At 38.2% G+C, this 15,126-nt stretch overlaps 1 protein-coding gene across 8 annotated transcripts in view; it reads right to left on the bottom strand.

Moving 5' to 3' along the window:
* PEX1 (peroxisomal biogenesis factor 1) overlaps positions 1–15,126 on the bottom strand; it is a 42,369-nt gene that overhangs the window by 24,967 nt on the left and 2,276 nt on the right. For 4 of the 8 annotated variants that reach the window (XR_008656699.2, XM_055272699.2, XM_055272701.2 and 1 more), the window contains exons 2-8: positions 11,053–11,196; positions 7,941–8,024; positions 7,080–7,194; positions 6,215–6,981; positions 2,937–3,056; positions 687–810; positions 57–160 (exon numbers count right to left, since the gene is read on the bottom strand). Coding sequence is in view for 7 of the 8 variants with exons in the window: in XM_055272699.2 (XP_055128674.1) it covers positions 57–160; positions 687–810; positions 2,937–3,056; positions 6,215–6,981; positions 7,080–7,194; positions 7,941–8,024; positions 11,053–11,196 (1,458 nt within the window). In the remaining variant the exon portion in view is untranslated. Of the gene's footprint in view, positions 1–56; positions 161–686; positions 811–2,936; positions 3,057–6,214; positions 6,982–7,079; positions 7,195–7,905; positions 8,025–8,106; positions 8,483–11,052; positions 11,197–15,126 lie in introns of those variants that run through there. The other 4 variants (XM_063636341.1, XM_055272703.2, XM_063636340.1 and 1 more) reach the window with 4 other exon arrangements.

The raw sequence follows: 15,126 nt of genomic DNA, 5'->3' as shown, positions 1-15,126 counted from the left end.
TATCAATCACATGTAACAAATAGTATTTTATTAAATATTCAATAATATGCTTTTACTTGTATTGTAATCTTCTGCAGCAAATTGGGACTCAACAGAAAAATATTTTTATCTTTTTCTTTTTCCCAAGAATGAACTATACTCAGAGAAAATTTCTTCAGCCCTATTAAAAAGAAAGTAATAAATGCAGAGTTAGTATTGAAACAGAGATGAAATAATTTAAGATTTTAAATGTCAAATTTGTTTAAGTTAAAGGCCTTTTTTTTTTTCCCTAACAGGGTCTCGCTCTGTTGCCCAGGCTGGAGTGCAGTGGCAGGAACACAGACCTCCTGGGCTCAAGTGATCCTTCTGCCTCAGCCTCCCAAGTAGCTGGGACTACAGGCATACACCACCACGTCTAATTTTTGTATTTTTTTGTATAGATAGGGTTGCGCCATGTTGGCAGGCTGCTCTCAAACTCCTGGCCTTAAGTGATCCGCCTGCCTCGGCCTCCCAAAGTGCTGGGATTACAGGCATGAGCCACTGCACCCGGCCAAAGATATTTTTCAATCCATAAAATCTACTGTTTAATTATCATAATTATATTTCACTATTCACATACTGTTCACATGTATGACAGGTTGCAAGAACAATTAAAAATGTACAACTATATAAATAGAAAAAAAAGTCAAAATAACAAGTGTACTCACCATCTTTAGTTTCCAGCTTAATAAATTCTTCCTCTGATATTACCAAAGGAAGCATGGTGGTAGTAGACTGCTGTAGCCATGAATAAAATACAGTTTTTATATCTTCTTCACTTATGTCTTTAGGCTGCCAGAAAAAGGAATAGTAATGAATTATCCTTATATCTGAACTTAACTTTAACACCCTTATTTTAACATCTTATCTTCCTAATAAAGTGTAAGCCTTACCAAACAAATCCAATGAAGGATGTTCATATTCTATAGGCACAGGTTTGGGATTTGACATTACAGATAGCACAATGAGTGCAGTGTAACCTGAAGAAACATCTGTTAGGTGGAAAAGTTTTAAATGCTCCTTTTCTCTATGCCCAGTGATACACCTACCATAATTTGGCTCACTCACTAACCATTCCAACCCCATTCTCCCTTTCCTCCCTCACGATAAAGACAGGAATACAAATTCCTTTTTCTTTGAGACAGAATCTCACTGTATCGCCCAGGCTGGAGTGCAGTGGCGCAGTCTCCACTCACTGCAACCTCTGCCTCCCAGGTTCAAGCAATTCTCTTGCCTCAGGCTCCCAAGTAGCTGGGATTACAGACATTGCCAGCTAATTTTTGTATTTTTAGTAGACATGGGGTTTCACCATGTTGGCCAGGCTGGTCTCAAACTCCTGGCCTCAGGTGATCCGCCTGCCTTGGCCTTCCAAAGTGCTGGGATTACTGGCATGAGCCACCACATCTGGCCTAATAATCTATTAAAAAAATTTTTTTTTGAGATATTGCCTAGGCTGGAGTACAGTGGCACAATCATAGCTCACTGCAGTGTTGAACTCCTGGGCTCAAGAGATCCTCCCACCTCAGTCAGCCTCTTGAGTAGCTAGGACTACAGGCATGTGCCACCACATGTGTCTAATTTTTATTTTTACTTTTTTTGAGATAGAGTCTCACTCTGTCACCCAGGCTGGAGTGCAGTGGTGAGATCTAGGCTCACTGCAACTTCAACCTCCTCAGTTCAAGTGGTTCTCCTGCCTCAGCCTCCTGAGTAGCTGAGATTACAGGATTAGCACCACGCCCGGCTAATTTTTGTATTTTTAGTAGAGATGGGGTTTCACCATGTTGGCCAAGCTGGTCTCAAACTCCTGACCTCAAGTGATCCACCCATCTCAGCCTCCCAAAGTGCTGGGATAATAGGCGTGAGCTACCACGCCTGGCTTAATTTTTTTTTTACATTTTTTTGTAGAGATGGGGTCTTGCTATGTTGCCCAGGCTGTTCTCAAACTCTTGGCCTCAAGCAATCCTCCCAACTCAGCTTCTCAAAGTGCTAGGATTACAGGTGTGAGCCACTGGACCCCACCTACAAAGATCTTTAAGTTCAATATCTCATTTCCTGACTCTACCAGTATCCAAAGAATTAACTGAGTAAAAAGTAAAACAGTCTAGGCTACAATATTAATACTGAAACAACATGGGACAATTTTTTTAAATTACAACCACGTTTCAAAATTATCAATCTCTTAAAAGCCAAAAATACTCATATTTGCATTGGCAAATATATGTATTTGTGTTATCATTTATTAAAGATTTCTCAGCTTCTCAAAAAGTTAAACATAATTCCTAGGTATATCCCAAAGGAGCTGAAAAGAGGAACTCAAACAGATACTTGTACACCAATGTTCACTGTAGCATTATTCACAGCAGCGAAAAATGTGGAAACAACCCAAGTGTCCATCAACAGATGAATGGATAAACAAATGTGGTATATACAGTCAATGGAATAGTATTCAGCTATGAAAAGGAATAACATTCTGATACATACAACACAGATGAGCCTTGAAAACATTATGTTAAATGAAATAAGTCAGATACATAAGACAAATGCATACTTCCACTTATATATGAAATATCTAGAATAAGCATAGAGACACAATATACATTAGAGATTACCAGGGACTGGGGAAAGGAGTGGATGGGGAATTATTGTTTAATGGGCACCAAGTTTCTCTTTGGGGTGATGGAAAAGTTCTGGATATAGATAGTGGTGATGGTTGTACAATATTATGAATGTAATTAATGCCTCTGAATTATACACTTAAAAATGGCTAACATGGCATATTTTATGTTATATATAGTTTAACACAATAAAAAAAGACGTATCAAAAAGGAATACAACATTCTTATTACTTAGCTAAAGCAACTAGAAATCTTACAAAACGTGTAAAAGAATTTTGATGTAACATATATATTTGAACTCACTAAATTCTCTCTAGGTTGTAACTTTAGAGATCTTGGAATTTTAGGGGTAACTTCCACTGGAGTTATCCTGACTACGGCATGCATTTCTATATTTAGTCTCTTCCTCAGGTCATCTGGAATCTGAAATTTAAAAATAAACAAAAATATAAATATATTCAAAGCTTGGTTAAGAAATATTTCATAGCATCAATATTGATATATTAGCTTCTATGAATTTAGGTGAAATAACAGAAGCTATCATAATAACTCATAGTTGTCTCAGTCCATGCAGGCTGCTATATCAAAATATCCTAAACTGGGTGGCTAACAAATGACAGAAACTTATTTCTCACAGTTCTCTTTTATAAGAGCACGAATCCCATTCATGAAGTCTTCACCTTCATGACCTAATCACTTCCCAAAGACCACACTTCCTAATACCATCACCTTGGGAGTTGGGATTTCAACATATGAATTTGAGGAGGGCACAAACATTCAAATACCAACGGTGTAAACAGATGGATGTCCAGATATTGTTACGCCATGAACATTTCAATCTTCTCCCTACATTTCTTTCTTTTTCTTTACATAATCTTCAGAATTAGATCTTTAAATGAATGCATTTGACTGTACTCACCAAGCCCATCTTTTAAACTACGGTACATTTACATTCAAATTAAATGTTATTTCTAATCTTTGAGCAGCCTTTCTTTGTGAAAGTTAACAACCAATGAAGAAGCTGGAATGGATGAAACTAATCACAATCTGCCTGATTGTCTGATTAAATGATTAGATCCAGACAGAAACTTAATCTAAAAAGCAGAGTAAAATTTCTCTCACCCCCTAACGAAAATGTTCTAAACTTAGATTGTGGTGATGGTTGTACAACTAGTATAAATATACTAAAAATGACTGAATTGTACACTTTAAATTTTATCTCAGCTGGGCGCGGTGGCTCACGCCTGTAATCCCAGCACTTTGGGAGGCTGAGGTGGACGGATCACGAGGTCAGGAGTTTGAGACCAGCGTGGCCAATATGGTGAAACCTCATCTCTACTAAAACTACAAAAATTAGCCAGACGTCATGGTGGGAGCCTGTATCCCAGCTACTCGGAAGGCTGAGGCAGGAGAATCGCTTGAACCTGGGAGGCGGAGCTTGCAGTGAGTGGAGATCGCCACCACACTCCTGCCTGGGTGACAAAGCAAGACTCTGTCTCAAGAAAAAAAAAAAAAAAAAAAATATATATATATATATATATATATATATATATCTAAATAATGATGTTAAAAATTTTTCTCAACTTCCCAAATATAAGCAAGCACTGAAAGACATAAAGATGACTTTACTCTCTATTAACTTCTAAAGAGCAGGTGCAGACATATTAATGGTAGACAAAAGCATAAATAAAAACTCTAAGGTACATATTCTGACTTAAAGAGAATTTAACAATCAAGTTTCCTGTTTTTTTTTTTTTTTACATCACCATGCTTCACAGGGTAATAAAGGTTCAAGTTAACATGCCATTTGTTAGTTGTATCACCAAGTGATCAATTTTGATCTCTCAAGCCAAGTCCATTTTAGTATCTGATTTCACCTACTGTGACTTCTTATTGTCCATGGCTCTTCAACCTTCAGTGGAGTGGGAAGGGCAGAGTCTTTACTGCTATCTTAATCACAGGACTTTACCATCAGCACTTCTCCCTGTTCTCACCATATAATTTCAACGAAATAAAAGGATATTCCCATCTAATGACAGAACCAGCTAAATCATAAGCTCAGTGTTAGACATTTTGAATTTGAGGATGCAGTGGGATCTCCCGAACACACAGTTTAAAGCTAACAGAAAATAATGATCTGAGGCCAGGCACAGTGGCTCACGCCACTTTGGGAGACTGAGGCAGGCTGATCACTTGAGACCAGGAGTTCAAGACCAGCCTGGCCAACATGGTGAAACCTCGTCCCTACTAAAAATACAAAAATTAGCCAGGAGTGGTGGCACACACTTGTAGTCCCAGCTACTCCGGAGGCTGAGGCAGGAGAATCACTTGAACCTGGGAGGTGGAGGTTGCAGTGAGTGGAGGTGGTGCCACTGCACTCCAGCCTGGGCAACAAAGCAAGCCTCTGACTCAAAAAAAGAAAAGAATGGTCTGGAGCTTTAGAAAATGATGTAGGACAGCCAGGAGCAGTGGCTCATGCCTGTAATCCCAGCACTTTGGGAGGCTGAGGCAGGCAGATCACCTGAGGTCAGGAGTTCCAGACCAGCCCGGCTAACATGGTGAAACCCTGTTTCTACTAAAAATACAAAAAATTAGCCAGGCGTGGTGGTGCATGCCTGAAGTCCCAGCTACTGGGGAGGCTGAGGCAGGAGAACCGCTTGAACCTGGGAGGCAGAGGTTGCAGTGAGCCAGATCACGCCATTGCAATCCAGCTTGGGCAAGAAGAGTGAAACTCCCATCTCGGGGAAAAAAAAAAAGAAAAGAAAATGATGTAGGCCAAAGAGATTAATGCTTTGTCAGTTATTTGTATAAAGGTCACAGGTGAAACTGTCGGAGAAAAAAAAATCTACAAAAGGAGACAACCTTCTATGTTATTCCCTTTCCTAACAAGTTCCTCTCTTTATCACTATAAAGTCTTACTTTACAGTGGTTCAAACTTAGGTTCCAATAAATGAATTAGTGACTTATGTCATGTAAAGGCAGCATTAATATTTGTGGCCAGGATGAGGGGCTGGAACACTAGTTGCCCTGTCTACTTCCTCTCTGTTATACAAAAATTAAAGGGCAGACACCAGCAGGGTAAGCAGCTCCTGGATGCATTCCAATCCAGGTGCCACCACATGCAGCAGGAAGGTTACCTCATGCCATGGATCTCTCCCTACACTGTCCCTTTTCCCTAATATTAATAAGTTGCTTTCGGTAGCTGGGGAACAAATCTGCGAGCATTAAAAATGGGGGGCTTTGTAGGGCACTCCATGCTGATGAACCCCCAAGTCAATCTGCCTGGGATTGAATCCTAGTTGTAACACTAACTATGCAATCTCAGGCAAGTAACTTTGACCTCTCTGGGCCTGAACCTATCTAAGCTTGTACCTATTCAAGCTTACTTGGCCAGAAAATATACAATCTTTATCCAAACAAGGACTTTACTGCAAAGTGTAAATGTGTCCCCCAAGTGCCTTTAGGCACTGTGTTTCTTTTTAATTGATTTTCAATTTATATATGAAATACTGTCCTAATTCATAATTTGGGGATGTTTAAGCCACATAAAATTTCTCCCAAGTTATAAAATTTATACTAACCCAGACTTTCCCAAGATGGAGAACTTCTACATTTTTGGTGTATTTGATGGTATTGTTCAATTCTTCAAGTCCATTCCAGACTACTTGTAGCACACAGGCCTTCTCATCTTCTTCACTATGATCTGACCTAATTTTTTTTTGATCTAGTGGCTCTGACATCTGCTTCTCTTTTTCAGGTAATAATACATTTTGTTTTGTTTTACTTTGCTGTTGCTTTGGAGAAAGTAGCTTAACTAGCTTTCCATACGTCACAGTAAAGCTTGGCTCTACATCAAAATATTCCTGGTCCCATGGAAATACATGAACGGCACAGTGTTTATGAAAAACAGAGGTTGCTGACGTGTTATATATACTAGGAGGTTGAGATTTGCATACTCTGAAAATATTATCTAGAGGAACAACCTTTGACTGCATATTTTTGAATGCATTGATTTCAGTTAAACCCCAGGATGTCTCTTGTTTCTTCTCAGATCGAAAGGAAAAAATGCTTCCTATCATAGTCCATAAACTTGCTACTGATGATGAGTCAACTGGAATCTCTGACTCGTTTTCATTAGATTCAGTGATTCCCACAGTATTTGACTGAAGTTGCTTGGTTTGAAGTTCTTTCATCATTCCTTTCTGGTCTCTTCCATAACTATGAAGTTTTTTATATTCAGCATCAGCTTTTGAAAATGTATTCTCTCTGGCTCGGCGTGTCTTTGGCTGAATAAGGAGTTTGGTGTCAGTTTCCAGCCTTCCATAAGAGGCAGTTGGTATTAGTGCAACTGTGTAGAAAATAAAGCTCATTAGTGCACATTCATTTCTACTTTGGACTCAATGCTATAGTGTAGAATATGACAGCAAATATTACAATAGCACCTACCAATTTGGATAAATATGTACGTTTGTTGATCAACCCAAACAGGAAAAATGGCTTTTGGAAAAACTATTCGAATTTGATCTAGAAGATGCTGTTCAAGGGAAACAGCATGCAGCTCCTAGAACCAACAGACGAAAAGATCAATTCACTTTACAATTTGCCCACTCCATGTCTAGTTAAAAAAAATCTCAATTCATTTTTTTAAAAAACAAATTTTAATGTGCATATTTAATATATACAACATGATGTTATGAGCTACATATAGATAGTAAAATTGCTACTATAGTGAAGTAAATTAACATATACATCATCTCACAGTTACCTACTTTTTTTGTTTTTGTGGTAAGAGTAGTTAAAATCTACTCATTTAACATGAATCCCCAATACAATTTTATTACCTATAGTTGTCAGGTTGTACATTAGATCTCTATCAATTTATTCTTTTTTTATTTGAGACAAGGTCTCACTCTGTTGTCCAGACTGGAGTATAATGGCAAGATCTTGACTCACTGCAGCCTTGACTTTACGGGCTCAAGCGATCCTCCTGCCTCAGCCTCCCAAGTGGCTGGGACTAAAGGCATGCACTACCATGCCCGGCTAATTTTTGTATTTTTAGTAGAGACGGGGTTTCACCATGTTGCCCAGCCTGGTCTTGAACTCCTGGACTCAAGCAATCCACCTGCCTTGGCCTCCCAAAGTGCTGGGATTATAGGCAAGAGCTACTGTGCCTGGCCCCAATTCATTCTTATAATTCAAAACCAACTCAGAATATATAATAAAGCTTAGAGAAGAGAAATCTAAAAACATTGATATTGTGAAGTAATTTAACCTTAAATGAGATAGTTCTTATTTGGTTTTCTTTACCAGTATCTCCCAATCATCTGCTGAGAGGGGTTCCACCTCAACTTGTTGACAAGATACCACATGGGAACATGGTTTGAGAAATACCTAGAAAAAATTAAAAATTTAAAACTAGTTTAAAAAAACTTTTCTGTGTCATATATTAGAAAATAGGAAGTTATCTTCTTACCATTTTAGGTAAGTAGATGTGTGTGTGTTTTGGATGGGGGTGTATATGTAGTCTATGTAATCTTTCTCTTCTGTTTTGAGAGATGGGGCCCGGCTCTGTCACCCATTCTGGAGTGCAGTGGTACAATCATAGCTCACTGCAGCCTGGAAACCCTGGGCTCAAGCAATCCTCCTGCCTCAGCCTCCTGAGTAGCTGGGAAAACAGGTGCAAGCCACTGTGCCTGGCTATATGTGTAGTCTTTCATGTGACAAATATTTATTAAGTATACTTATTCTTAGCCAAGACTCGATACACTCAGCATTTTAGGAAAAACTGTTTGATAACTAATTACAGAATGAAGAAAAATACATCTCAGCACGACACGTTTTTCAAAAATGAAAGTAATCATTAAAATGTAAAAATGTAAGTAAAAAATATAAGAAGAAATGACTATATCATCAAGTTATGGCTTGATCTAATATATAAATATTCTCATTATTTCTAGAAGTTTTGCAACAGACATGCTGCTTCAAGAAAAGTGAAAAATACACTGAAATAGACACTGGAGACAAATATTGAGAAGTATAATCCTTCACAGCTGAAAGTTAAGTAAAACAAATAATACCCTCATTATAGTTTAAATATATGAAACACTAGTATGTCTATAAGCTGGAGTCACCATCTTACTTTCTTTCCCCTTCTATAGGCATTTTCAAGGATTAAAGGAGTAAAATCCAAAGCCTCTGCATGTTAAATACTCTGGGTAACCAACCCTTCCTCTCTGCTTTTGTGGACTGGAGCAGAATTTCCCTAAGCGCCTCACCTCCAGACTCCTCAGTAGATTTCTCTTCAATATCTCCCTTACTGAAAAGGATGATTCTGAGCAAGCACAAAGCAGCTCCTGCCCACCAAGAAGCTAGAGACTCAGTTTCTTAGCGGCATTGCTGCAATAAGGGATCTAAAAAAATCAGGTAAAGTCACTTCAAAGCAAATGCGAGTTAAAAACAAGTAGGATTCTTCAGAGTACTAATTAAGACTTGAAAATCAGGAAGTTGATGTTGCCCACAGGAAGTGCTGGGTACTCAGAAGGCAGAACTGTAACCTGCTAAGCAATCCTGGGTAAAATATTCCATCTCCTTGTATTGTAGAAAAAAGCACCAAAGTTAATGATTTCTAAGGTCTGTCTGGTGCTAAAATTTTAAGATTCTAGCAACAATTTAGAGTATGCAAGGGACTAGTGTTAGGTTTATAGATTTCTCATGAGTAGCCTATTCTCATCAAAAAACATGCATAAACAAAATTAGTCTGTGCTCAAAACAAGTTAAAAAGACATGGCACTCTCGTGTATTGTCATGGGAAATTAGTAATAGAGAGCAATGTAGCCCCACCTATATAAGTTTTAAACGTATAGCGCCCTTGGCTATTCTGTTTTAAATGTTTCAGTCCACATATATATCTGATTCTGAGAAAGCACAAAGCAACTCCTGCCCCCTAAGAAGCTAAGGACTCCTGGGCTAGCCAGTCCATTTTCTGTTCCTATCAGTGATTCTTCAGGAGACAGTGTCTTAGTGGCAGGGCTGCAACAGAGGATCATAAAGACACACGGAGAGAGAGACAGAAAGAGAGAGACATGTTAAATGCACATTGTTTGTAATACATGGAAAGGTATCTGAAATATTTTGTGGGGTAATAATTGCAGAAAATATGAATGATCTCATTCCTCCAATCCTAAAGGTCTACTGAGATCCCCCAAAACAGTTGACATTCATTCTGAGGATGAGACTGGGGAAAGGTAAAAACTCATTTTTTACTTTCAATGGTAAAATAGTTATAATGAATATGTATTATTACTACCTCTTCTTCTTTTAAGAGATAGGGTCTTGCTGTTGCCTGGGCTGGAGTGCATAATCACAGGTCACTCAAATTCCTGGGCTCAAGCATTCCTCCTACCTCAGTCTGCTGAGTAGCTGGGACTACAAGCATGCACTACCATGCCCAGCTAATTTTTTTAATTTTTTTGTAGAGATAGGGTCTTGCTATGTTGCCTAGCCAAGCCAATCTTGAACTCGTGGCCTCAAGTGGTCCTCCCACCTTGGCCTCCCAAAGCACTGGGATTACAGGCATAAGCCATTGAGCCCAGCCTCATATTATTCCTACAGTTTAGAAAATGTTTAAAGGAATAACTTGATAAATATAAGAAAACAAAAAATAGACATGGGTATTCAAGCTTATAATCTAAGCATATTAAACTCATAAGGGAAGACAAAAATGGAAAAATAATAACCTGTGTTGTAGAATTTTTTATTTTTTATTTTTTTCAAGACATTGTTTCGCTCTTGTCACCCAGCTGAAGTGCAGCAGTGCAATCTCAGCTCACTGCAACCTCCACCTCCCAGGTTCAAGCAATTCTCCTGCCTCAGCCTCCTGAGTAGCTGGGATTACAGGCACCTGCCACCATGCCCAGCTAATTTTTGAATCTTTAGTAGAGATGGGGGGTTTCACCACGTTGGCCTGGCTGGTCTCCAACTCCTGACCTCAAATTAGCCGCCCACCTCGGCCTCCCAAAGTGCTGGGATTATAGGTATGAGCCACCGCACCCAGCTGAATTTTTTATTTTTTAATCAAGTGAGACCATAGAAGGTTATAAAATGTCAGAAATAAAGTTTAATAATAGTAAGTAGAACCTAGTAATTCAGAAGGAAAAATAATTTCATGAAACCAAAATTAGGGAATGTGGAAAATGAGTTAAATAGTAGAATAAGAAGCAAGTAGGGAGTATGGTAAACTACAAGATAATGACCTAAAAACAGAGTATAGTCAGCTTCAATATCCTAGACTAGTTACGTAATAGCATACAAATTAGGTGTAATCTCACCTCCTTTAAGAAAAAATCTAAACTTTTAATTTTATTTCTATTGCTATATTATGTGACATTACAAGAAAGTTATTGCCATCACATGTGCTTACCTGTCCCCCATTTGAGAGTCCAAGTTTTTGACCAACTTGTCTGTTAATTTCAGCCACATTTTCACCTTGATCACTAAAATGCCTGCCTTCCACCCAGCTCAAGAATGCAGGCTGGTGACTCCAGACCACTTCTATAGCTTGATTCTATTCATATAAGAAATGAGAGGAAAAAAGGTTTTCATATACATTTTTCTGGATTCACATGAAAATAAACTATTATTACAATTCACATGTCCAAAAAGAGTTCTATAGATAGTTTTCTGTTATCTACATTTGTTGTAGCATTTAAAAATCTATAATCATTTCCAACACCCAATGCTGGTGATGCTAATGAAACCAATACCCTTATATTCTTATGGCAGCATTATAAATTTAATCAACCCTTTCAGAATTCAAAATGGCAGCAGTCAATAAACTTACATAGCAGTTGAGCCACATATAACTATTTGAGCATTTATTCCCAATTAATGATTCAAAGAAAAAAGAAACTACAGCAAAAGCTATCTGTGCAGTATTTTCTATAATAGTGAACACTTCAGACTGTCTTAAATGTCTATCAATAGGGAAATTATTAAATAAGATATAAATTTACTATTTTAACATATATGTTAATAAGTAGAAACATATATCATCTTTAAAAATGTAGCAATATAATTTTAGAATTATGAAACACCAACCAGATGGAGTATGCAATCCATATTTATTTACTTATTTATTGGAAGAATAATAAATGCATGTGGCAAAAGCACAAAACGTACAAAAGGGTAAAATGTGAAGCCATGTCCCTGTTCTCAGAGGTAATTACTGCTGTCTCTTCTATACCCTTTCAGAAACGTTATGTTATGCAGCCTCTTAATAATTGTAAGGGCTCATATAACTATGGGAATATAGGTTTTAAAAAAGCAAAATATAACATTTATTCTCATTAAAAGAGCAATTACATTAAAACACGTAAGTTTGTGGCCAAGGACCAAAAAAGGGTTTTCTATGATTAAACAATTACAAACTCATTATACAGACCGCGGAAAACGTATAAACTTGGAAGGAAACAAATGAACTACTGATATTCTCTCCACAAACAAGACAACCATGTGAATAATTTGATCTATTTCTTGTTAATCCTTTTCTCTATGTGCAAGTTTTTCATACAGTTGTGTTCATATAGGCACAATTTAATATCCTTTTCCACTACTTATATTGCATCATAAGCATTTTCAAACTTTTTTTTTTTTTTGAGACAGTATTTTGCTCTGTTGCCCAGGCTGGAGTGCAGTGGCACAATCATAGGTCACTGTAACTTGAAACTCCTGGACTCTAGCAATCCTCTCACCTCAGTCTCCTGAGTAGCTAGGAATACAGGCATACACCACCACACCTAGCCATTTTTTTTTTCTATAGAGATGGGATCTCACTATGTTGCTTAGGCTGGTCGTAAGCTCCTGGCCTCAAGTGATCCTCCCACCTGCCTCCCAAACTGTCAGGATTACAGGCGTGAGCCACCATGCCAGCAACATACATCATTTTTAAAATAAAAAGAATTTTATTAATATGTATCAATAATAAATTTTAAAAATCAGCCAGGTGTGGTGGCATACACCTGTGGTCCCATCTACTCGGGAAGCCGAGGTGGGAGGATCATTTGTGTCAGGGAGGTTGAGGCTACAGCGAGCCATGATAGTGCCATTACACTCCAGCCTGGGCAACAGAGTGAGAACCCGTCACACACACAAAAAGACTTATTATATCAGGAAGCTTTGGTGATATTCATTTATTTATATCAAAATAAATTCATTAAGTTAAAAATATTAGGCCAGGCGCAGTGGCTCACATGTGTAATCTTTATACTTTGGGAGACTGAGACAGGAGGATTGTTTGACCCCAGAAGTTCAAAGCCAGCCTGGGCAACATGGCAAGATCTACATCTCTACAGAACATTTTTCATAATTTAAAATATTAAATATCAAATTCATTCATTTACATGGAATTTTTTTTTCCTGAGACAGGATCTCACTGTGTTGCCCAGGCTCGAGTACAGTGGCGCAATCTCGGCTCAGTGCAACCTCCGCCTCCCAGATTCAAGCAATTCTCCTGCCTCAGCCTCCCAAGTAGCTGGGATTACAGGCCCCGACTAAATGCCCAGCTAATTTTTGTATTTTTAGTAGAGATGGGGTTTTACCATGTTGGCTAGGCTGGTCTCGAACTCCTGACCTCAGGTGATCTGCCTGCCTCAGCCTCGCAAAGTGCTGGGATCACAGGCGTGAGCCACCATGGCCAGCTTATGTTTCTTTAAATGAGACAAATTTCAGACAATGTTGGAGCCACTTCTAGGACAATATAACGTACTGGAAATTAACCATGTTATTACAATTTTATATTTAAGAAAGCCATCATCATGTATCACTTAGTTGTGTAATTTTTCTCACAATTTTCACAGAACAGTCCAACTGTTCTGGCTGACAAATTCTTTCAACTGAGTGTATTTTGCCTAGATTTGGAATCAAAAGTCTTAAGTTACTATATCAGCTGTAACCGTGTGAGCTATTACAAGAATGAAGGTGATTAAGCCCCAGATGTTTTCTGTGGGTTTTCATCAGAGTCAGCAATACATAATCCAGATCAATTCTACTTCATATGAAGAAACTTAAGAGATGGAAATATGAAAGATGCCCTGAAATATCAAAAAAGGAAACTCTACCAGCTCACTGAAAAAAGGAAAAATGAACCTTATTGAGGAGGAAAAATACTTCTAATTATTTATTTGGTCAAAAAGTAGTAACCAGCTCCATAAAGCCATAATATGTGCTCAGTTATATTTAGCAAACTCTGCAGACCAATGTTCTAAGTTAATTTTTATGTCAAAATACTTCACTTGAACTACAGAGCCCTGGCTATTCAGGTAAAGAGAAGAGACAGCTAGAAAGGAGCCTCTTTTCCAGGAGTCAAATCAAATCAATCAATTAATTGACCTTCTTTAACCCAAACTGAGATATCAGTATTACCAGGAAATCTGCAGGTAAAACCATCCATCAGAATGCCTTAGGAATGTCCAGGTCCAAAGCCTGGGGTATCTCTTGCTAACACAAGGGAAATGAAAATTGTGTGGCCATATCCGAATGGTGATTTAGGTTCGTTTGCATTCACTGTGTATATGAATCCTCTCCCCCTGTTGCAATCACATCAAGTTCTGAGTACAGAGAAGGTAACTTAGTTGAAGCAGTGGTTCTCAACCAGAGGTGATTTTGTCCTTCAGTAGACATCTGACAATGTCTGAAGACCTTTTTGGTTGTCACAGATAGGGGGAGGCAGTACAGGCATCTACTGGATAGAGGCCAAGGGTGCTGTTAAACATCTTAAAATGTACAGGACAGCCCCCAAAACAAAAAATTATCCAGCTCAAAATGTCAACAGTGCCAAGGTTGAGAAATCCTGACTTAAAACATCTACTGGGTAGTCAGTCCTGAAATAATGACTTGAGTAAACAAGAGAATACAATACTTGAAACACAGTACAGAGTATATCAAATGTGATGTGTCACATAACACAACAGAGAAGTATTGAAAGGGAGAGAAATGTGGGCAAGAAAGAATTGGAAAGCTATGTGGAGGAGGTAGGATTATTCCTTTTTAAAGACATGGAATTTGCATGGAAGGAAGAAAAATGACTGAGGGAAGAATGGCATGAGTAAGAGAACAGAAGTGGGAAGGAGATTGGTTATAGAAGAAACAGTGAGAAGGGTAGGTTGGGTGATGCAGAGTGAGCTATAGACAAGAGGGCAAATTAGCTGCATGGCAATGGTACTGGCCTAGGAATGCCAGTTTCCTTATATGTAAAAGTAAAGAAATGACCTAGATGCTTAAGGTCTCTATCGTCATTAACATTCTATGAATCTAGGACAGTAGGTCTCAACTCTTTTGTGCATCCAAGTAGCCTGAATAAATTTTTTAAAATTAGAGATGCTAAAAGCCTATTCCCTAAGATTTTGATTTAATAGGTCTGAGGGTTGATCAGAACATCTGTATTCTTAAAAGCTTCAAGGTAAGTCTGACATAGGCCAGAAAACCATTGTTCCAACCC

This window comes from Symphalangus syndactylus, chromosome 3 (assembly GCF_028878055.3).
Source record: "Symphalangus syndactylus isolate Jambi chromosome 3, NHGRI_mSymSyn1-v2.1_pri, whole genome shotgun sequence".
In the NCBI taxonomy this organism is placed as follows: domain Eukaryota; kingdom Metazoa; phylum Chordata; class Mammalia; order Primates; family Hylobatidae; genus Symphalangus; species Symphalangus syndactylus.
Note: the sequence above shows the minus strand (reverse complement) of the source record. Positions and strands in the feature narration are given on the sequence as shown.